General features: G+C 43.7%; 1 protein-coding gene across 15 annotated transcripts in view; it reads right to left on the bottom strand.

Moving 5' to 3' along the window:
* Pard3 (par-3 family cell polarity regulator) overlaps nucleotides 1-23,423 on the bottom strand; it is a 515,659-nt gene that overhangs the window by 265,144 nt on the left and 227,092 nt on the right. For 12 of the 15 annotated variants that reach the window (XM_026777989.1, XM_026777997.1, XM_005345907.3 and 9 more), the window contains exons 4-5: nucleotides 20,404-20,582; nucleotides 4,644-4,775 (exon numbers count right to left, since the gene is read on the bottom strand). In XM_026777989.1, the coding sequence (XP_026633790.1) occupies nucleotides 4,644-4,775; nucleotides 20,404-20,582 (311 nt within the window). The remainder of the gene's footprint in view (nucleotides 1-4,643; nucleotides 4,776-20,403; nucleotides 20,583-23,423) is intronic. The other 3 variants (XM_026778008.1, XM_026778022.1, XM_026778015.1) reach the window with 1 other exon arrangement.

The raw sequence follows: 23,423 nt of genomic DNA, 5'->3' as shown, positions 1-23,423 counted from the left end.
ATGAAAGGCATGATAGAAATATAGATTAGATAGATAGATAGATAGATAGATAGATAGATAGATAGATAGATAGATAGATAGATAGATGATAGGTAGATAGATAGATGATAGATAGATAGATAGATAGATAGATAGATAAAAGGCATGATAGAAATATAGATTAGATAGAAAGATAGACAATAGATAGATAGATGATAGATAGATAGATAGATAGATAGATAGATAGATAGATAGATAGATAGATGATAGACAGACAGACAGAAAAGAAAACAGCCCTGACAAGTAGCCCCTGAAGGACACAGCTCAGCTTCAGAAGTGATGGACAGCTGCCTCCCAACTCCATCAGGTCACAAAGAGGCCCATATTCTTAGCAAGGAACTGAGCAGAAGTAACGAGAAGACATGTAGGATTCTAGTATCCATAAATGGAGCCCTTCATTTAATCCCATCATAACTACATAAAGAAACCCCAAACAAAAGGAGATATAAAAGAAGGCACAGTGACTAATACTAAATTAATTCTTATGTCAGATTATATTCTTCAGGAAAAAATGATTTAAGAAGATTAAATTGTATTCTAATTCTGATAAGATGCCACTGTATCAAGAATCCAACTCTGAAAGGATGCACACTGGGGATGGCGGTGAGCCAGCTCAGCATCCCAAATGATACTTCCAGAGTGAGAGGAGAAAATGAGACTCCAGACGGTAAACCAGGACTGGGCACTGTATGAGCAAGACCCTAGCTTCCAGCCTCAGCCCCTCCATGAAACAGTCCTTTCTAAAAGGTTACTCACTTTTCCATAGATAATCTCGTCTTGCCTAAAAAGAAGAGGGGGGACAGCCTCAGCCTCAGCCTCATATGAGTGCAGCAGCACAGACATAAACTTGTGTGATGTCACCCAACCTTTATGCACAACACCCAAAGCTAATGGTCTCAGCGCCCACCTACACAGGTACAGGTGAAACCTACAGAGTTCCTACACAGCAAGCAGGCCAAGAGTCCCAAAACACGCCTGCTTGCCCGAAGTGCAGGCTTCCAAGACTGGCGCACAGGTCATGAATTCACTGTGGGTTTTGTTGCTAAGTACGTGAAAGAGTAAAAATGTTTCTTTTCCTCCTCAGGAGAAACCAAGTGTCATGCCTGAGACCAGCAAGGCTTCCCCAGGAAAGCAGGGAGTTCTAAGCGGAGCATAGAACAGGGCGCCCCATCAGGGCCCTTCTCCATTCCTGCTCTCCACAGGACTCTGGTGATAAAAACAGAAAATATGTAGGAAACATGGGAAATAATGCATGATACCTAGACACGGAGCCTACCAATCACTGCGTCCTAAAACAAATAATTTTAAAACTGACTCATAATAACACTCATTTGTTAGCAATGTACTACAAAGCAATTTGCAATAGAGCAACAGCAGGGTGGGAGACAGCGCTCCTAAACGCTGGTCTTATTTTAACAGGATAGATTTCTGCGATAACAAAGTATCTAGCATTCGATAATAATAACCAAATTTAATTTTAAAACTGTCTTGATGGTTTTAACTTGCTATGCTCGGTGCTGCTAGGGAAAAAAGAAACAATTAGGTTTTGCTTCTGCACAAATTTTGCAAATCTTTGCCAAATGGGAAACAATATTAATAAATCTGTTTTGCTTTAATAGAAAACAGCACAATTTGAGGACTTAGTGGCTGAAGACCTGCATTTTTTTCCACCAACATTTGGCAGCACCAGAACTGCGCCTCGGTGCCCAGGAATGGCGGTCACAGCAGAGCCCTGGCTGTTCCCACTCTGAGCTTCCACAGTGCTCCCACATTGGATATTATGACCCCTGAGTCAGCGCGCTAGCCAGTCCACAGCTGCTGTAATCAGATTTCTGAGGGAGCCATTTCCTAATTTTGTAATTATAAAATAAAGATCATGTCATATGCTGGAAACTTATTTTTCTTTATGTCATCTGCACAGTGGTAGGTCTAAGTAAAATCAGACTTTTTTGTTTTTTTTTTATTTTAATTTGGAGAAGATGTAAATTCAGCAAGAACTTGGGTAGAAAGGTGAGGTGATTCGCTAACAAAAGCAACTGTGGCTAACTGTGTATGAAAAGGAGCCACAGCCTGAAGACACAAGACACCTACCAGCTTACAACAGCAAGGTAAAACACGCATGTGCACATGCACACACATACATGTAACATAGCTTTGTCACTTCCCAAACTCCTGGAATTGAGAACGTAGGCAATTCCACTGGGTAGTGGGATTTCTTTGGGGCTGGAGAAGGACTAAGCTAATCAGATTGTGTCCTCATCAAACATTTAGGTAAGTTTTTACTCTTCAGCACGTTCTGCCAATTAGGCAAAGTTCCTCTTAATGCAAAGAACCCTAAACATAGGTTTTTCTCCAAAGGTCAGGGCAGTCACTCCCAGCACAGACCGGAAATAGCAGCTGGAGCTGCCATGTAGTTCTGGTCTCCGCCTCCGCTAATTGGGTTCAGGCTTGTTCCAGACAAGGAAAGAAAATGGCAGGCTCCCAATTAGCTTGCGTCCCCTTCTTGTCCCTCACTTTCCAGTCCTAACTTCTTGCAGTCAGGAGCTTTATAAGGTCTGTGCCAACTCGTATATAGATTTTATCAGTTGCAATAAAGCATAAAGAAACAGGAACAAAGTCAGCCATTATCTACCAATATTAAAATAAAATTCTATGCACAGTCAGAAAAATGATATGGTTGAGAAGATTTCAAACTTCTTAAAACACTTTCTGACATCAAAACCAAGAGTTTCTTGTTCTGTTTCCTGGTTTCTCAGAGTAAAAATATCCAAAGCAGGAAAACTCAGAGCAGCCTAACAAACCATGTCCTTTTGTGTCCCTCCGCTTCCTCTTCAAAAGAAAGAGATTCCCAGATTAACATGAAAAGAGACTCTCTCTGAGGGACAGACAGCCCTCCACCCCCTGAGTGCTGTATTTAGGACTGGGACTGACTTCTGAGTAAGGTGAGCCCATTGCTGTAAAGTCAGATCCTGCACCCAGAGATCAAGGCTAGCCAGAGCCCTAGTGCAGGGCTCTGATAGAGTCCACCACCTCTGCTCTGCTGTGGAAGTAAAACCCACCAATGTCCCCAGAGAGGGAAAGATGTTCCATTATGTAGATCAGTCCCCCACGAAGAACAGAACGTCTACCTTCTGATTGGCCTGCCAGCTCGGCATTAAGGCAGGCATCTGTCCTGCACATACCTGGTGTTTATTATCATTGGCAAAGCTGCTGTGGTCACAATTGGGGGAGTGTGGGGGGAGACAGAGAGAGAGAGAGAGAGAGAGAGAGAGAGAGAGAGAGAGAGAGAGAGAGAGAGAACCAGCAACAAGCTCTTTAGTTAGAAATGACTCAAGGACAAAACTACCACAGACATAAGATCTAGAACTTTCCAGACTGCCTCAGTTCAATTCACATCTCACAGGAAGACAGCCAACAATTCTTTCATCGTGACCCCAAATTGCCAAAGCAGAATGCTGTGGGACAATGGTCTTGTACTTTGTAAAGCTTTGTCACTTGTATTTTAATAAAACCCTGATTGGCCAGTAGCCAGGCAGGAAGTAGAGGTGGGGAAATAAGAACAGAATTCTGGGAAGAGGAAAGGCTCAGTTTGTAGTCTTCACCCAGACCAAGAGGAAGCAAGATGAGAATGCCTCACTGATAAAAGGCACCAAGCCATGTGGCTAACATAGACAAGAATAATGGGCCTTTTAAGATGTAAGAATTAGTTAATGACAAGCCTAAGCTATAGTACAATCAGTTATGATTGAGGTAGACATCTGTGTGTTTCTTTGGAATGGGAACGGCTGAGGGACTGGGTGGGACAAAAACCTTGGTCAACAACAGAAGACTAATTTGACTTTGTTTTCCAACCCTACATTATTAGACCCACAGAATGCAATTCTCCTCATGGCATTTTCAATGCCAAAATAAAGAGAAGAGGAAGCTTCTGAAGCTATATTAGGCATTGAACCTAGAGGGCCCATGGAGAACATTTAACTAAGCAAATCGTAAGGGGAGGAGGACAGCTGGAAGAAATGTTCGAGCGGAAAAAGAATCTGTTCCTTCTCTGCCGAAACAACAGCGCTTGCTTCTGGCCAAAATCATAGTCTGACTTGTTTATTTTCTTTGTGCGGTTCTCTGCCCATTAGATGGAGTCAGGTGTGACTAACTATCCTGCGGATGAGGAAGTGTCAGTGTCTTCTTCCAGGTGTAGTCGTGTTGGTGCCAGATTGAGTGAGCAGTTCAGCATTGCTCAAGCCTCTGGAGGAAGACGCTTTAAACTCAAGACTGAAAGGTACCCACTTTCCTCGTAGCCTGCCTATCAAGTATTTCAAATAGCCTCAAGAAAGGCAAATAGATGTTCAGTCTTTAAGGGGAAGTGAAAAGGTGTGTGGCTTCTCAATTCAATACCTTCAGATAAATACAAACTGTTTTTATACCACAATCACAAAGAAAAATGATGCTACTTGTGAGACCAAAGATATACCTCTGGGATTAAATCATTACCTTTCAGAGACCTAGGCTACCATTTTTCTCCATATACTGCAAAAAATGTCATCTAGCGCATTTAGCCAAGTGCTGGCTGTCAGACGATGACGCAGAGCAAGGACATGGTACTTTACCTGTTCTTGCTTCTCCAGCCAGCGGTCTACCATTGGGTGGCTGGCACTTAGAGAGGAGCGCGCGTTGTCTCTCTGGAACTGGTTGGACCAGCTACTGGGGTCCCTCGGGAGACTCCTGTAGTTTTCATCTCTCTATTCAGAATGAAACAAAAGGGCATCTTTGTGAAAACACAGACCTCACAAATTAACGACCTACGTGGGTTTTCTGAAGTCGAGGAAATTTACCCTATGCATATGAAATGTTTCCCCAAGTCTATACAAACTAAGAAACTGGAGACATTACCGCTAAGTTGGACCTCGGAGATGCCAGCAAAGGCCAGGCTAGGGAAACTAAATGGGGACGGCATGAGAAGGCTGCAGAGAAGGCTGGCCATGGCCAAGAACGTGCATCTCCCATGCTGTCACTCAGACCAATCTCTAGTCAAATATACATACAAAAAAAGAGGCGTGAGTTTCTAGAGACATGCTCTTAGGCACAGCTTTTCTTTTTTAGTCTTTTCCAATATTATGATTAGGAGATACTGTCAATGAGCTATCAAAATGCTGAAAACAAGAAAAATACAATACATTTTATTCTTCTTTGGGTCCTTGAAGTTTTGTTATTTTGGGCAAAAGATTTAAGACTCCCTGGGCTTTTCTGTTACTGACATCACAAGACTGCTGTCAGAATTAACTAAAATATCAAGGAAATGGCAGCCAATCATGATAATGGATACATGATTGACAAATATTGTTTATTCTGACATGGTTATGACAAGAAATGTCTTTATATGAGTATTTCCGCAATAAGTTTTCAATTTACCATAGAAGTACCAAAGGCAATGTCTTATAGAATGCCTCTTTCAAAGACTAAATTGTAGCAACAGGCTTTAACTTTTGAGCTGCAAAAACTGATCTCAATTTTCTGAGAAGATAGGAAAAAGTCTAAGAGGAAATAGGGAAGTCAAGGTTTTCGGGTCAATAACTAAATACAAAGAATTTCCAACAAGAACGCCTTAAAAATTCTACCCTCAGCTCAATTCGGGTTGTATGAGAAGTTAAAGGGCTATAGCACTCTGCATGGTAACTGTGAACACACTAAATACTCAATGCAGCTTTTTACTGTTATTATTCATTTCCCCCACCATGGGTGTGTGTGCGTGCATATATGTGCGTGCATGTGTGTGTACATGTATGTGCGTGTGTGCACACACAGAGACGGTGTATTCGTATGTTTGCAAGTAAGTATGTGTGTAGAGGCCAGAGGTCAACTTTATCAGCACCTTACCATGGCTGTGCAGCAAGCACCTTACCCATTGCTATACCTTCCCAGGCATCATTTTAAATACACAAACTACCATTACCACAAAACTGAAACAAAGCAATATGATAAGAGGCTTGCACACTATAGTCTTTAGCTTGGGCCAGGACATAGTTCTCCTCTTCCCTTATGGAAGTCTACCATAAAATACAGCAAACATAAGATAGACTTTGATTTATCTAATAGCATGATTCACTAAAATAAACAGACCTACATTTATTCACATAAACTCTAATGTACACATCTAGAAAATTCTTTATTAGAATTAACTCATGAATTATCTTTTAAAAGTTGGTGGCTAACTTTTAAGCTTGGTGGTGAGTGGCATTTGCTCCTCTTTCACAGGATCCAGGTTCAGTTCGTAACCATGACAGTTAACAACTGCCTGCAATGCCCGTCCCAAGGAATCCAGCACTCTCTAACCAACACGGGCACCAGACACGCACACTGTACATACATATATGTACACCCCTCTAACTTACACAGGCACCAGACATGCATACTGTTCATATACACACAACCCTCTAACCTCCACAGGCACCAAACATGAATACTGTGCATATACTTACATACATACATACACATACATACATACACACACACACATAGGCAAACACACAGACACATAAAGTAAAAACATAAGTAACATGCTTTTCAACCCTCGATGACTAAATATTGGCAGATGAACTCAGGGAAGTGGTAAGGAAAAGTCACCATAAATATGGCAACCAGAAATTCTAGTCAACCAGAAATGGTGGTCATGCTGGGGGCTAACTGCCAAAGCCCACAAGCAGAAGAGTGATTTAGTCTGATTTTCATATCAAGAATGGAGGGCTGTGGCTAGGTGCAGGCCAGCTCTATTCTTCTCTCCTGACCATGTGACCACTGAGATAACTGTTAACAGCTCCTTCCTCAGAACACGAGCCACTGAACAGAGGGGTTGAGAGGCCTATCCTGTGTCTTCAGTGGGGGTGTAGTTCAGCCCTTCAGAAAGCAGCCGAGCCCCAGCAGCAGGGTCAGTACGAGACAAAGCAAAGCATTCATGATGAGCGAGGAGATGGAGAAGAGCAGGACCAGGAAGACAGCAGCATGAGAAAATGTCTCCACTGAACGCCTCCTCCACTGACTCGGGCCTTCCTGGAGGGTTCTGGGTCTGACTTTTCTCTCCTCGTCTTTCACAATCCTCACGGCTGCCAACTCCTGATGACCCAACATCCCCTGTCAAGATTCTACTCCGGACGAACTCACACCTCGTGTGACACTACCGCGCTGGATGCCAGCAAGACGTGTGCTCCAGCCTCGTCCGCTCTGACATGCTCTGCACCACTACCACTCCGACAATATGTGCTGATGACATACATCATATCTGATCATACCTGGAGGACCACAAGACCTTGACGGACACACTGACTGCACCTCACATCTCTCTCCACCTCTGCTCTGGCCTTTCCTAAGCCCAATTTCAAAGACATTTCTACTGAGGAAAAACGTGCCATTCTTCAAAGCCAATCAATTGCCTCTCTCTCTAGGAAAGCCCAGGCCCTAGTATGCCATACTTTCTGTCAGCATGATATTCTAATTTCAACACAAGTTTGATTTTCAAAGTTGCTGTTTCTCCGATTGCAGTGAAGCCTAGAAAAGATCACTATTCACCTGGCGTGGTGACCTGCACTAATGTGGACAGCTTCCTTGAATATGTTTTGTTTCCTATTTCACACAGGTTTGGAGAACTCTTGGAGTCTCTTCTACAGTTGCTAAGGGGCTGCTGTTGGGGTTGTCAGGCAAACCTCAGTCCCAATGCAGCAGCTGTGACTTCAAATTCTACTAAAGTTGTATTTGCCAGTTTCAGTTTAATGTCACACCGACAGTTTACAATGCTTGTAGAAAATGTGGTCGCTTCTAATTTCATCCAAAAATAGTGGCTCGATTCTCCATGGAACTCAGCTACGACATAATTCAGGCAACAGGGGACTGACAGATAATCACAATAAGGAGATTATGGCTAGAGATCAAAAGACCTGTCCTGTTTTCAGAATTTTCTGAGAAGTTCTGCAACTTTGTATACATGTACAGTGAACTCTGAGGAGCTAATGAAAAAGAAAAGTAAAGCAGACATTACTTTTCCACAATATAGGAATATTCCCAGTTCAGAGTGAAGTCAACAGTAAATCTATGCATTAATACACATACAAAGACCTGCAAATTATAGCACTCTTAAACCATTACAAATTGAGAAAAAATGTTGAAAATATATTCTAATCCTTGTGAAGCATATCTTTTATTGTGTTAATAATATCAGGCAAGCTTTAGCAATTTAGACATGTTCTTCTACACAAGCTTACCTAAAGTTAGGTTAAGTACACACAGGGAACAGGTGCCTGGAAGTATATTCTGTATTTATGAGGAAGCATATGGAGAAGCATCAAATATGAAATGCTTTTGTTGTATCACAACATGTGGTTGGTTATGACTGCCTGTTGAAGTACGTATAATACACGCTATTTTCATTTTAAACATGTTTGGGGATAGTATTTTAAAATATAGTTGTCTTAATCTTATCTATGTCAGATTATGTATGCTCATTTATAGATTTCTAACCATAAAAATGTGAAAATATCAATCAAAGTATTTGTGGCCTGAGATTGCACACATTAAAGGCAGGAAAACCAAACTATCAAATCTTCTTTTCCTTCATATTCTTGTAAAAGCTCACGAAAGGTTAGTAATATAATAGAAAACATCCGTTTAAATCGGTTTCACTCCGTGACCAAAGTAATGCAAATATTCTATACACTGTAAATATTCAAAGTTTACACTGGCAGAAATTTCCCTTTAGACATAAAATCATGCTGTTGATTGTATGCGTGTGTGCATGCCTGTAATCCCGGTACAAAGACGTCCGAGGCAGAAGGACCACGGCAAGTCTGAGGCCAGCCTGAGATCATAGCACAGTCTGAGCCAATTTGGGCTATAGAAGGAGATGCTCTGTGAATGAATGAATGAATGAATGAATGAATGAATGAATGAGCTGATGGTGCAGATATTATAATGATTTATTAAACCATAAAATAGTAAAGACCACTACGTTTGCTAACGACAAGCAATGATTTATTACAGTTAAATTAGGACTTCATCTAGAAGATTAAATATGAAAATTAATGAGAAACAACTGTCTTTATTTTTAATTATAAAATTTGCACGTAAGAGGCTGTCCCACACAGCCACGAGTCTTCAGGAGGACTGTCCCTCTTGTCAGAGAGAAGCAGGTGTGGCTGTTGTCACCTGAACGCTTTGATGCCATCGGCAGGTACAGAAAGTCCCTGGCAAGCTGCCTGTGGGACAGACCTCTTCCAGGGAAGGCAGGCAACAGATTCCCACAACACCACACAACACCTCTCTGACAGCCAACCACAAGTCCACAAGAGGAAACTCCACAGATGCACCCAGTGCTTGACAGCAGCTGACTCCCAGCAGGCTAAGGGGAGGCTTTCTCTCCTGGAAACCTGAGGCCCACCTTATCCACAATGCTGGGGACATGCAGACTGCTTCACGGCTACCATGGTGGTGATGGACGCGCAATTACGATTTCATGGATATTTTTAAAAATCACGAACTCTCACAATACTGTAAAATATGAAACAGTCCACGAAAACTTTGTATTTGCACCCTCCTGTATCACACGGTCCCAAGGACTTTTGTGTGATGGTAAGACTTAAAACTCACAGTTTTTGACATGGAAGTCACAGCTTTAAAAGAATTTAATTTTGCACTTTAACACCGATTCCCTTCATTTATTATTATTACATTATTCATTAGGGGGAAGGCACGTCCATGGGCACTGTAGGAATTCCTACTGCCAATAGCTTTTAACTTACCCACCCACTTGGGCGTGACCTCTTATACCATATATGCCATAGTAAAGTGACCTTCTGGCCACCTTTCCTGCTGCTGGATTCGATTGCTTTCCCCATTCTAGCAGAGGATTGTGATCTGTGAGTCCATCCCTAAATAAATAACCATCTATTATTCTCAATTCTGAGCTAGCGTGGGATTTCTTTTAAGCGTCCTTCTTCACTTGGGGAAGACAGAGGACAACTCTCAAGTAAGGAAGAGGTGCAGAAACTCTTGGGTTTCTCTGTTGAAATCTTGCTACTACCAAACATTTGACCTTGATTAAATTAGGAACAAACCAAAGATGGCATCTGGACAGCTCAGAAAAAGCAGAGAAAGACGTGGGGGGTTTGCAGCCATAACTATGCACCCCATCTGAAACCAGCGAGCATTCCTCAAATGTAGGCTTACAACAGAATGGCTCTAACAATACATCAGCAATCGAAAGAGTCAGATGAAGAATTTTCAAGACCTCTCATGTCTAGAGAGAAATAGACAATGGGGTACAGCCTGGGTGTGAGCAGACTAAAGAGACACCAGGTGATCTCGGGTCCTACACATTCTAGTCTCCTGGCTGCTAACCTCACCTGAGTCTGTGTGTGAGTGATGCTCACAGTGCTAAGATATGGTACAATGTTTCTAGGGGAAAATGTTTAGATTTACATGAAAAGTTGCAAAGACAGCACTCAGTATGTTCTCTGTCCAGCTTCCTCTGACGTCATCCCTGGAAGCTGCCATGTTTCTGAAACCCCCGGGCAGAACTAGCAAAGGACGGGTTACCTACAGATCTTGCTCTCTCCCATCTGTCTTCTTCTCTCATGGTCTTGTTAACACAAGCCAGTGTCTCTAGGAATCCTGGTCAGATACCTTTACCTCTCACTCTTGGTTCGACTGGTGGTTTCTGCTGGAAGCTCTGGGGGAAAGCAGCAGAGGTGGGGTCCTGCCCTGTTCATGTCATACGTTCACAACACAGTGAGTGTCCTGGCTGATGCATACCTGGGTTTAGATTTTGGTGAATGGAGCACATTCTTCTATGATTCAGCCACTAGCTGTCTCTTCCCACCTCTGTTCTTCGGCGATGGACTGTCAAGAGCAGCCATCCTCAAGCAGAAGGTAGTGAGCTCTATAAAGAAATGTGTCTCCAGTTCCATCTACTTTCTATATTCAATCACGAATATAATAACTCTCTCACAGAGAGCTAACTTCAGCACAATGACATAATCAGTTTTGGTTCCTAAGCTATTTTGAGTAATACACACAGATGAAAGACGCTAAGCATCATTTTCAGAAACATAACTAATAAGAACATTAAGAAATAGAGGAAAGAGACTAACAAGCAGCATAAAACTCAGCTGACCTAATAACTAGTTATTATAACACATTATGATACTAATGGAGCCAGCATGTCTTTTAAATTACTCTGTTTCATTATGGATATGTGGGGACTGGGGTGCATATGTTAGTGCAGAGCCCTCAGAGGAAGAGGCATCGAATCCCTTGGAGCTGGAGTTGTAAACTATTCAAATGTGTGGCAGAAAGCAAACCGAGAAAAGGAGCTCCTACCAGCTGTCCTGTCTCTTCAGCACCATGTCAGAGTGCTGGGACCCAAGACTAGAAACATTAGGCTACAACAGACTTGCTGAGGTTTTCAAGACATGGTCAGCTTTAGTGAATAAGTGCTCATTACTGTTACATTCAATAAAGCTGATTATAAAAATTAAGAAATATTCAACAGCTGGAAATATTCAACTTCAAAGGTATTTGGCTGTGTGTCAAACGTCAGAGTGTATCAGAAGATGACCCACTGTTAACAAGTCAGATCTACTTATCTGTTAATATGCAGGGAATCAAACTCATGGCCTATGAAATGCTAGACATATATCCTACCCCTGAGCTAAACTCACAATACCTCTCACTCATGAGAAACACCGAGCCAGGCTGGTTCTGAACTTGCTATGGAGGCAGAATGGCTTTGAAACTCCTGACTGCCCTGCCTCCATCGCCCAAGAACTAGAGATGTAATTACCGTTGTATGTGGTGCTGGAGGTGGACGCCAGCACTCACCAAACACTTATGCAAGCGCTCTGTCAACTGAGTCAGCTTAAACCTGAAACCAGAATTAAAAGTGGACCATCTTAAAAAAAAAAAAATCTCCTTTAAAAAGTGAACAACCTGAACGCATGTTACAGCTTCACCATGTTCAACCATTAGGTCAGTTATTTCAAGGCACCAAACCTCTGTCTTCTCATCAATAAGGGGGGAATATCAATAGTACCAACAACTCAGAGCCGATACATGAGCATAGCCTGCACCACACAGAGCACCACACAGGGCTTTACAGAACACTAAATGTGTGTAACGTCCCCTCAAGAAGTGCATGTATCCTTAAGAGCTTGGATCTGAAGGTGGCACTGTGGAGAAGTTCTACGGATATCTAGGAAGGCAGGCCTTTTGTGAAGCTCTGAGGTCACTAGCGCTGTGACGGGCCTCCCAGCTTGTAAAGGAAGTGGTCCACAGGGACACGGCCCATCCTGCATGCTCAAATCTGCCCCACCCAGACGTATGAAGGCAAAACAAATCTTTATTCCTTAGAAATGGAACTGTTTCATCTTCCTTGTTACATAAAGTAAAGCTGCCTAGGACAAATGAGAACCATTTTTGTTCCTACATGGCTGCAGCACAGGGCTCAGAAGGCACCTGGACACAAAGGATGCTCCTGCCCCAAGCTGAAACTATCATCAGCAGGAGGGCTACGAGAGGCTGTATCTAACTTTGTGACACAAAACAGTTAAATTTATAAGCAAAATCATCAAAAGCTTAACATGCCAACCAAATTTAAAAGATGGAATAAGGCCAAAATATTTGTAAGTGGATGAAGACTTTGGGAATTCTGAAGTAAATATTTTCCACTCAGTACTACTTCTTTGTCCTCACTGCTAAGAAAGCGGGCCTAATAAACTCACATCCCTCTGTGCTGTGTGTGCCTCTCTGAAATTATCCATGAACGATCCCAACTTCAGTTTGGAGTTTTATTTATCAATGGTAAGAATATCATATCCAAGCTCAAATTTTTTTCCAATAGCACCTTTGGACTCCATAGTTTTGAGCACAGATTGTACTGTTTAGAGCACACGGAAGCCGATTATATCTAAGATGTATCACAGAGACAGAAGAAACGGGACGCTAACAGCCTGGACCAGGTGAGCTCGGCACTTACAGGCAGGCTATTGTTCTGATGATTATAACCACTGCGAACTAAAAGCTCCAAATGGCACCGAGTCCAATTTAAAGTCTTTCAATACATAAAACAGAGGGAATTCATGGGCATGGAGTTCTTCAACGGGAAAAATGTTACAATCAGCAGGATCTCCATTTAAGCTGCCATGGGGTGGGATGGGGGTCATTTGAAGCCATCTTTGTTGTTCCTTTAGGACTGGGGGTGGGGCTGGCTATTGTAGCTCCTACACCTACATTTAGCTCACAAATAACGAAGAACAGTTTCTACTTGGTAGCCAGCTCATCAAGGGTACGAATGTATTACATTTCATATATGTGTGTACACGCACATGTGTTATTTGTGTCTGTGTGTAAGGATGGACTGGAATACAGACAGGTTCACACGTGTGTGGAGGTCAGAGGACAACCTTGTCTGTCACTCCTCAGGTACTATCCACCTTTAACACAGGGCCTCTCATTGGCCAGGGGCTCAACCATTCACAGCTACACCAGCTGGCCGGAAAGCCAGGAGCGCACCACCCCCACCTCCAGCGTGGAGTTACACACCACGCTGCCATTGCCTCTGGTTATTACCACGGATATTCTGGGGATGGCGCTCGGGTCGGCGTGGTCACACAGCAATCACTTCGCTGGCTGAACTATCTCCTCAGCCTCCACTTTTGAAAACATCAAATTGTGGGCTGAAGAGATGGCTCAGCTGTTAAAGGCTAGGCTCACAAAATACAAAATATATCCAACTGCATTCACAATTTGACCCGTAGTTTGAAAGAATATATTACAAAGAATAGAAACCAGAGCACCAAATGGTTCTGAAATGAGTGAGGATGTAGAGGGGAAAGATAAATATGGACATCATAAACAAATAGAAGAATAAGGGCAGAAGGGCTGGGGAGATGGTCTAGTAGTTAGAACCACTTGCTGCTCTTTCAGAGAATCTGATTGGTGTTCCCAGCCCCCCCCCCCAAGAGATGACAAGCCAAAATAGCCCCTGGTAGTCCAAATGCCCTCTCTGGCTTCTGTGGGAACCTGAACACAAATCAAATATACACAGAGAGACAAAATAAACATAAATAAAAATAAAAAGCTTTAAAGGGGAAAAAAAGGAAGTAAGCAGAGAACCCTTTAGAACAGGGAACAAGAGGTTTTGGTGTTAATGATAAATCTACATATCAAATGGAAGCATCTCCCGTGCTTAAAAACCCAGCAGGCAAATTTTGACGGTGTCGGGTCTGAATGAGCTATGATGCTCTTGTTCTCATCTTTGATGCTGGGAGTTGGACCCTCCTGCACTGAAGTGCAGACTAAAAACGAGGGAAGTAGAAAATCCAGAATGCAGGCCTTCCCTCAGCACAGCAGAAATGCTATTTCCAGTTCTGGCTCTGTCAGAACACGAGCAGTCAGTGTTCCGAGCCACAGTTATCAATAAGGCAGTTTCAAAGAACTTAGAATAAGTTCATTTTAATTGACTTCAATTTTAAAGTGATTAAGTGTGCGATCCAAGTATGAAAAGAAGTTAAATGTCACAAAATCAAATAGATGTTCCAGACTCTGTTTGTTATGTTTTTATCATTATTTACTATTATTGTTGTTGTTGTTGTTATATCTTGGAACAACCATGACACACTCTGCTCTTTCCCTCTCCTCTCCTCCTATCTCAGGGTCACACAGTGCAGCACAGGCTGGACTGGAAGTTCAGCAGTCTCAGCCTCTCTGCAGTGCTGTGATTGCAGGGGCTCCTGGCTCCTCCCCAGCAAGCACAGTATCCATTCTCTATACGCTGGACACCACACAGAAAGGGTGGAGCACCGAGTAGACAGAGAAGCTTTGAGGACTCTCCCCCTCCCCACCTCTCTCTAGAGACCAGTGGAAGGAGAAGCACAGCCTACAACCATGACAGCCTGGGTTTATTCTAGGTATCACAGAAAAAGATTTAGGAGACAGGATGATGGATCCATCAATAAAGCGAGGACCTGAGCTTGAATCTCCTCTCTCCATTCCTCCCTTCCTCCCCTCCTCTGTCCTTCTCTCTCTCCCCCTTCTAAGTCCACAAGTATTATTGGCGCACACTCCAAGAGACAGGCCGTGAACTGGAAAAGTAAACCACTTCCACTTACGCTCGTTTCAGGCACACATACCTCCAGCAGGCCTGGGAATTCTCACAGCGCTCTACATAAGTGCTTTACACTTTCTAATCCTGAACTTAGTGAAACAGCAATGGCTTTAAAACTGCTCATCTTATTAAGCAAGAGATGTCAACATAAGCTAACATTTAGGGATAGTCTCTGAAATAGAGTCCTAAAACTTACTCTTTTTTGTTTTTGTTTTATTTTTCAAGACAGGGTCTTTCTGTAGCTTTGGAGCCTGTCCTGGAACTAGCTGTTGTAGACTAGGCTGGCCTTGAACTCACAGAGATCCACCTGCCTCTGACTGCCAAGTGTTGGGTTTAAAGGTGTGAGCCACCACCACCCAGGCAAAATTTTACTTCTAGCAGAAATAATATAGGTAAAAATATAAATGTTAACCACAGAAAGCCCACCAAATAACATTAGTAGGCATAAACTCTAAAAAGTCAAGTATAAAATAAACTATTCTGCAAATATTGGAGAGACGGCAAAATCAATACCACAGAAATTAGGAAGTTTGCTGGAAATTAAACCATCCTGCTGACAGACTCCCCACTGGGATGTGGACAGCCAGTGTCTACATGAATGCACACACAACCTCTGTCCTGGCTGTACACTTCCCTCCTGGTTTCCAAGGACGCATCTGCCTCTTTATGCTTCTCATTGCCCAGTGAATAAAAAGCACAGGAGTATCATCATAGAAAGTAAAAATGCTAGCGGTGCCTTAAAACCTACTAAAGGAAATCACTAATTGGAATTAATTTCCAGACCTACAATAAAGCTCACAGGTAATACACTAATGTATGAGGCCCTAGATTTCATCTTGAACATTCTGGAAAAAATATCTAAAAGATGGGTAATGTCTCAGTCAGCTAAGCTTGAATCCTCAGCCCAGTGCTGGGGAGGCAGGGGCTGGAGTTCACTGGCCAGCCAACCTAGCCCATGTATTGAAACTGCAGATTTGGTGAGGGATCCTATCTCAAAAAAGAGTGGAGAATAACTAAAGAAGACAGCTAGTGCTAGCTTCTAGACTTCTTACTCACAAAAGTACACATACATACTCACATGCATGAACTCTAGTACACACTACACACACACACACACACACACACACACACACACACACACGCCATTCTCAAAGAAGGGAAAGAGATGGTGGAGGCCTCAGAAAGTCCACTTTCCAAGGGACGACATGTGTCAGGGAGTCTCAGAACACACTAAGCAGGCCCAGTAAACAGAGAAATAAGAAAGCCATGGGGTAAGAAACATTTCAAAGCCTCTCAATAATTTAAAAGCTATTGACAGCATTTTTATTATGGCTTTCTCCCCCTCCGCTAATTGGATAAGGATCTTTCTTGGAAATTTGCCAACGTGTAGTTTCACGCTAAAGCTACCGCGGTTTAATTTCTAAGGGAGGGGGTAAATGACTCATCAAAGCGTCACCTGTCAATGTGCAGGGGGAAGACCATTGCTGGTGACACCACACTGTGGCGGTGCAGGCTGACCCACTGAACTCCCAGCGAGCAGGCTCTGCTAAGTGCCCCTGCTGCTCTTTATGGGACCGGGTCACAGGCTCAGACACACAGCTGTACTGGCAGAGTAAGAAGGACCAGGGGAGGTGGAGAAATGACTTACACATCCACACAGGTGAAAGTCACCCCCCCCCCAAGGTAAATGTGTGTGAAATCCCAGGTGAAAAACAGTGCCTAACAAGCCACTTTCCACGCCACCTCTACTACAGCGGAGAGGCAGCCAGCAAGGAAATGCTGCACACAGGACTGAGGGACCAAGAGAACTCTAAAAACAGACAAGATCCCTTCCTCTTCTCCACCTCGCACACCCAAATAAAGTATAAGAATTATAAAGAATCCCAGAATCCCACAGAAACCTACTCTCAGAGGTCTGACAGACTCAGCATCACGAAGGCCATCCTACTTGGGCCCACGACAAACAGATAATGACTGCACCTCTTACAATCATTTACCACAGGTGGGGTCTGTAGGACTCAGAAGAAATATACTCAGTGCTCTGTGCCAACCAGTGAACGATCTTTCTCCCATTCTCTTTCCCAATAGGAAAAAAGGCGGGGAGGTCTTTTCATAGCTGCAAACACAAAAACATGAAATGGGACAGACAGACGGGCATATAGATGATTGGTAGATAGATGATAGATAGATGATAGATTGACTGACTGACAGACAGACAATGTTTTACAGTGCTAACAACAGGTAATGGAAGATTTATTTATTATTTTTATTTTATGTGCATTGGTGTTTTTGCTTCCATGCAAGTCTGTGTACCACCTGTATGTATGGTGCCCATGGAAGCATAAAACCCATGAGAACTGAAGACCCCAGCTGAGAGCTGCCACGTGAGTGCTGGAAATCAAACCTGGGTCTTCTGCTCTACCCACTGAGCTGCCTCTCTGGTTCCCAGCATATATGTTAGACAAGATTGGTAAATTAATAACTGAGAAATTAAGAAAGGGAAAGACCAAAACCACACTGCTACCCACTAGATTTCTGTACCCTCTGTGAGGACATAAAGTCATCTAGGGGCTTGTATCAACCCCAGCCTTTCCTTTGGGAAAGTGTGGGCTGGGGCAACATAGAATACTACCTGTGTAGCAGAGGGGAGTCTTACTGGCTATATCTCCATTTCTAAGAAAAAAAAATATTCAAGGTTGGGCACCAGTATGGATATTTACAATGTGCGAAGAGACAAACCAAAAATGGCCAACAGTGAGCAGATCATAGTCATCAGAGCAGACTGTAGAGTGGAATGTTTCACATTGTCTATGACGTTCTCTAACAAAATTCAAAGAGAAGATCTCTGTAGTAGAAGAAAAATGTAGGAATACTGAGTAGCAAGTAGGTAAGGCTAAGACGGTGGGGTGTGTGTGTGCAGGCAGGTGTGAGCGTGTGTGTGTGTGTGTGTGTGTGTGTGTGTGTGTGTGTGTGTTTCACTGGTATCCCCATCTAAACACTAATCAAGTCCAAAATGCTTAGCTCGGGAGATCTGACGAAAGCCTGCAAGGTGGTGGAGCTATTCACCACTGACATCTCAATGTTGGGGGTGCTGGGCTTTAGAGACACCGGTGATCTTCCATTATTCCAGTCTTCTGGTTTCCCAGGTGTTCCGCAATGACAGATACATATTATTTACCACAAAGGCAGAAGTGCATGTGGTTAATTACTCTGAGCGTCTCAATATGCCCCTCGCACGCCTTCCTCTGCAGCAGAAGTGGGAAGGATGATGATCACTCCCTAGAGCCTCGGCACGTCAGAGTCTGCACCGCATACAGATGAGCCTGCCTGCATGAATCCACTGGTGGGAAACTCCAGCTCTCAATGGCAGTAATTAAAGGAAGGGAAGCTCCTTGGGCCGTTGCCACTCACAGCATTTGGAGGCTCGGCCTCCATTCTGCAGGCAAGGCGAGCGCACCTGTGAGGACAGAAAGTGTCTAGAGTGCAGACTGCTGGGGTGCGCATGTTTCGAGGCGGGCCAGATGCGCACCACACCGGGCACGTTGTGCGGACTTTTCCAATCATTTTCGAGACAGGAATTCTAAGTATTAAAACCTTTTGTGTTTGAAATATGATCAAAACATATCTGTGTGCTGTAACCACACCTAAGTCCCATACCCAAGATGCTAAATGAGTCACAGACAGATCTGGCTTGCTCAGACCACGAGCCTGCCAGACGTGACTCAGTGAAAGCCCACTTGGAAAAAAAATAGTTTTTAACTATAAACTTTACCTGTTTATAAATTTGTAAATATTTATACAGATTAATTCTGACAAAAACTAAATGCCATGAGACCTATTTAAAAAGTGGATTTTGCTTCTTCAAAGAGACAGCTTACTTCAAGTCCTCGCAGGGCTCAAACTGGCTTTGGGGAGGAAGCAATTGAATGTGGCTCCTTGCAGAATCTTTGAGAGTAAGGCTAACAGCTAAATCAATAGGCGCCAACAACCCAAAACTACATTGCCTTCCACATTTCCCCTTTAAGGTTCTTTCTGGTTCTATTATTATATTATCATTGGGCTGGGGATGGAGCCTGGATCCTGTGTGTCACACGTGGACTCTGCTTCGGAGCGATACCTCCGGCCTGATTCTTCTCGTGTTAAATGTATGTACCCCATGGTTTTTATTTCACTAGAAGTAATACTAACGAAGGCAAGAGTGTTGGCATGTAAAACAAAATAAAAAGAAAGTTACGGCAAAGCATGAGTCACACAAACTTCAAGCTGTGCCCTTTTTGATATGAATGTGATTGGAACGGTGTGGTGACAACTCCACATTTCCCACCACAGGCTGTGGGAAACCATTGGCTCCAGTAAGACACAGTCACCAAGTCTTATTCTGCAGATACAACCATGAAAAAGGAAAACAGGGCTTGAAGCTCATTCGGTCCGCGACTAGAGGCATGGCAGCACGGGATGGTGGGGGTCTCTAGGGACAGGTGATGGAGGTCACAGAGAATAACGTTAATGCACTAACGTGTAAGGACTGGGCTAAGTAACAAGGGTCAAAAACACAGGTTGCACTAAGAATAGATGCAGCACACTTCCCTTCCCCAGGAAAACAGGGTAAAAATGATGAAAGAAACAATAAAAATATCATGAAGTACGCTTTTGTACTTCTAAGTCTATAATGTTCTGAGTTCTTTGATATACTTCCTATGCCGATACAGGTTGTGTGCTCACTCATGGATAAAACATCTCCAGAAGGTCATGTAGAAAGCACAAAGAAGAAACTCCCTATAAAGAGAGAAGACAGAAACCAGAAACAAAAAAAGAAAGGGACTTTATACGGCAACACTTCCTGTTCACGTTTTTCTTCTGAGACTGGTCTATTGCTCAGTGTTAAAGAACTTCCCTGGCATGTTTAAGGCCTTGATTTCCATCCCAGGGACTAAGAGAAAAAAGAAAGGGGAGGGGCATAGGCATGAGAAAGGGGAAGGAAAAAGGGGGTGCTGCCTTTTGAATCACACAGATAGATCCTCAAAATATGGACCCCCATACTCCATATATAGCACTGGACTTCATCAGAAAATTCAAACTGCCCATTAGTCTCCACAAATACGGCTGAGAAAATCACAAACCCTCACACGGGGCCACACAGGCCCAAGGAACGCCTGAGCTCACCTGACTGACACCAAAGGACAGAAGCTGCAAAGGCTGCAGAGACAATGAGGGGTGGTTACCTTCCTGTCACAGGTTTTGGGACTTCCAGTGGTGTTCTGCTTGAGAAAGCCAGCTGTCGTGGACCATCGGGTGGGGTTTTTCCTGGAGGGCTCCTCGGACGAAAAGTTATTGTCACTGACGGAAGTGGAGAGGCCACTTAAAGCTGGGTCGCTGCTCCGGCGGACGTGAAGAGGCATATCTAGACACACAAAGAGAGGGCTGGGCTTAGCAGAAATGAACACCACACTAGGAAAGACGCATTTCATCCAAAGACTAGCGACCGAAGACTAACGCTTTTCTTTAATCTTGTAATCTAAGGTTTAATCACATATATTTACTGTGTCTGTGTACCTATGCAGGTGTGTATATGCCATGGCAAGCTGGAACAATTTGCATAAGGTAAGCCTCTTTCTGCTACTATGTGGGGTACTAAGATGGAATTCAGATCTCTGGGCTTGGAGGCAAGTTGAGCCATCTTGCTAGCCCAACTAGCACTTTTACACAGACACAACAGGCCAGCACGCTAGCACAAAACCCTATCAGACCTTCAAATGCCCTGGTGGTGAAGGAGACGGAGGAGAGGTCTAGCTCTGAACAAAGCTGCCTGGGCTGGCATTCGGGCTTCAGCACTCGTAGCTAACATGACTTAAACAGGAAGCCCAGCTGCCTGTCCTCTACCAAACTGAGAATAACAACCCACACTGCTCTTATTTACCATTACGTCCAGATAAATTATCCTAAATATTACATAAGACATTTAACAAAACAAGATTATCTCATCTAACTTTTAATTGTACCTACAGAATTAGAAAGTACAACTTAGACAAAGCTTGGATAGTAAAGGATTATGCTGAGCCAGGCAGTGGTAGTGCACACCTTTAATCCCAGAACTGGAAAGGCAGAGGCAGGAGGATCTCTGTGCACTGGAGACCAGTCTGGTCTACAGAGTCAATTCCAGGACAGACTCCAAAGATACACAGAGAAACCGTGTCTCGAAAACAAAAACAAAAGAGCAAAAGAATTACACTGAATACAATGTTGCTATTCCTCAATAACATATCATAAGGAAATTCAAAGCACACAGTCACTTCTTGTCCCTAAGATGATGGTGGTAGGTAATTCTCATTGTCAACCTGAAAAGATGTAGATTCTTCTAGGAGACATCTCTGGGCATGCCTGTGAGGACGTATGTTCCATCTCACAGCAGAAACTGCCCGCCAGCGTCAACACAGTGGGGGACACATTCTACTCATGATCCCACTACACGGCTACCCGAAACCACCATGTCTGCCTGGCGTGAGCACCATGTTAGCCTCCTAATCTGGAACGAAGCACCCCCTTGTGGAACAGCAGTACGACGAAAATCTCCCTTACATTCTAAGGGATTGAAACTCTTACTGGACCTCACAGCCAAAGTTAATAATCCACGGTGAGGTCACTTAAGACTTGAGACTGCTGCCCTACTGTGTACTCCGCCTGTCTGCCTAACCTGACGGTAAAAGAACAACCAACCTTCCAGGCCTTGGCTTTCCCATGTAATCAACCTTTATACCCTAACTAATACACTCTTAAATTATACACTCTTCCATTCCCTGGACCCATGAGTAACGTGCACATGTATGTATGTTATGGTAATAGATGCTGGAAACAGCAAATATGCTGGAAGCAACATTATAAAATGAATATCCACCATAAACATTGAAGACAACATGCAGATAGCATTTGTTTGGTTATCTGGGTCTGCTGGAGTCGGTGACTTAATCCTTGTAAATCCCTACTAAAAATTCTGCAAAGTGTCCTTCATTCTGCGCCTCATGTGATGTTTTCTGTGCTGTTCAATAAAAGGAGCAAAGTCCTTTGTTAGGGAGGCGCAAACACAGGGCCGGGCAACACAAGAGCGCATTCGGGCAGACGGAGATTCGGGCTCAGACCAGACAGACAGGGAATGATGGGAGACATGGGGAGAGAGAAGTAGAGAACTCGAACTCCCACGGGGAATGTGCTTTTTCATCTCTTTCCCTTGAAGCGACACTGGCACGTTAAGGTACTCGGAGGCTACTGTGGATGCATCCAACACCGTGCACATCTGTTCGGTCTACACAGCTGCATCTGTAAATAAAGCTGTCTCTGGAAAGAGAGGGTCGGAGGGGGAAGTTTTCTGCCAAGCAGATGAAGAAGCACAGGGTGATGCTGGGACGCACAGACAGCAGCCCTCCTGTGCGGCTGTCAGAGCCATGTTTGCATTTTAGGGAAACGGATACCAAGGAGTCGCCATAAAGCCACTCTGGGCATCATCTTTGTGCTACCTTTGAATGAGCATCCCGTGGGACGCCAGCTGGCATCCTCGTGTGTGTGCGCGCGCGCGCTGTTCCGTTCAACAAGGTGAATTTGAGTAACAACAATAACCAGGCCAGTCAGAAAATTACAGAACTAAATGAGGAAGTTAGCAGTGAATTCACTAAGGAGTCTCAGCAAAACCATACAACAAGGTGAGAAGCTCAGGTTTCAAAGGCTCTGAGTGGCCACAAGAGCTGGGTGATCACAACACAGAAGCAGCCTTGGCTGACCTCAACTGGGAGCCTCCAATGTTATGGTGATTGAAGGTCACCAGACATGGGAGAAAAGCACCCCAGCCCGCTCACAGGTAGAAGCCAGCAAAACTGCTCTTGTAGAAATGCATGCTGCGGGCTAGAAGAGCATGGGGGGATGGGTACAAAGCCAATCAGATGGTGGAGCATGCTCTGAAACCAGATAGGGCAGTGTGGTCGCTGCAGCCAAGAATTGTTTTTTGTTGTGCATTTAAAAACAGTGAAAGCAAAGGATCCCAAACACTTCCAAGACAAATAAGTGAAGAATGTGTGAGAGGAGGGAGATGCTAGGTGCACTGTGTGTGTGCACAAATATCACTACACATCATACAGGGCAGGATCATCACACTGTACTCCGTGAGCATACACAGTAACTACATACATCACCACACATCATACAGGGCAGGATCACACTGTACTCTGTGAGCATACACAGTAACTACATACATCAC

The sequence above is a fragment of the Microtus ochrogaster genome, chromosome 4 (assembly GCF_000317375.1).
Source record: "Microtus ochrogaster isolate Prairie Vole_2 chromosome 4, MicOch1.0, whole genome shotgun sequence".
Taxonomy (NCBI): Eukaryota; Metazoa; Chordata; class Mammalia; order Rodentia; family Cricetidae; genus Microtus; species Microtus ochrogaster.
This window is presented reverse-complemented; position numbering and strand designations above follow the sequence as displayed.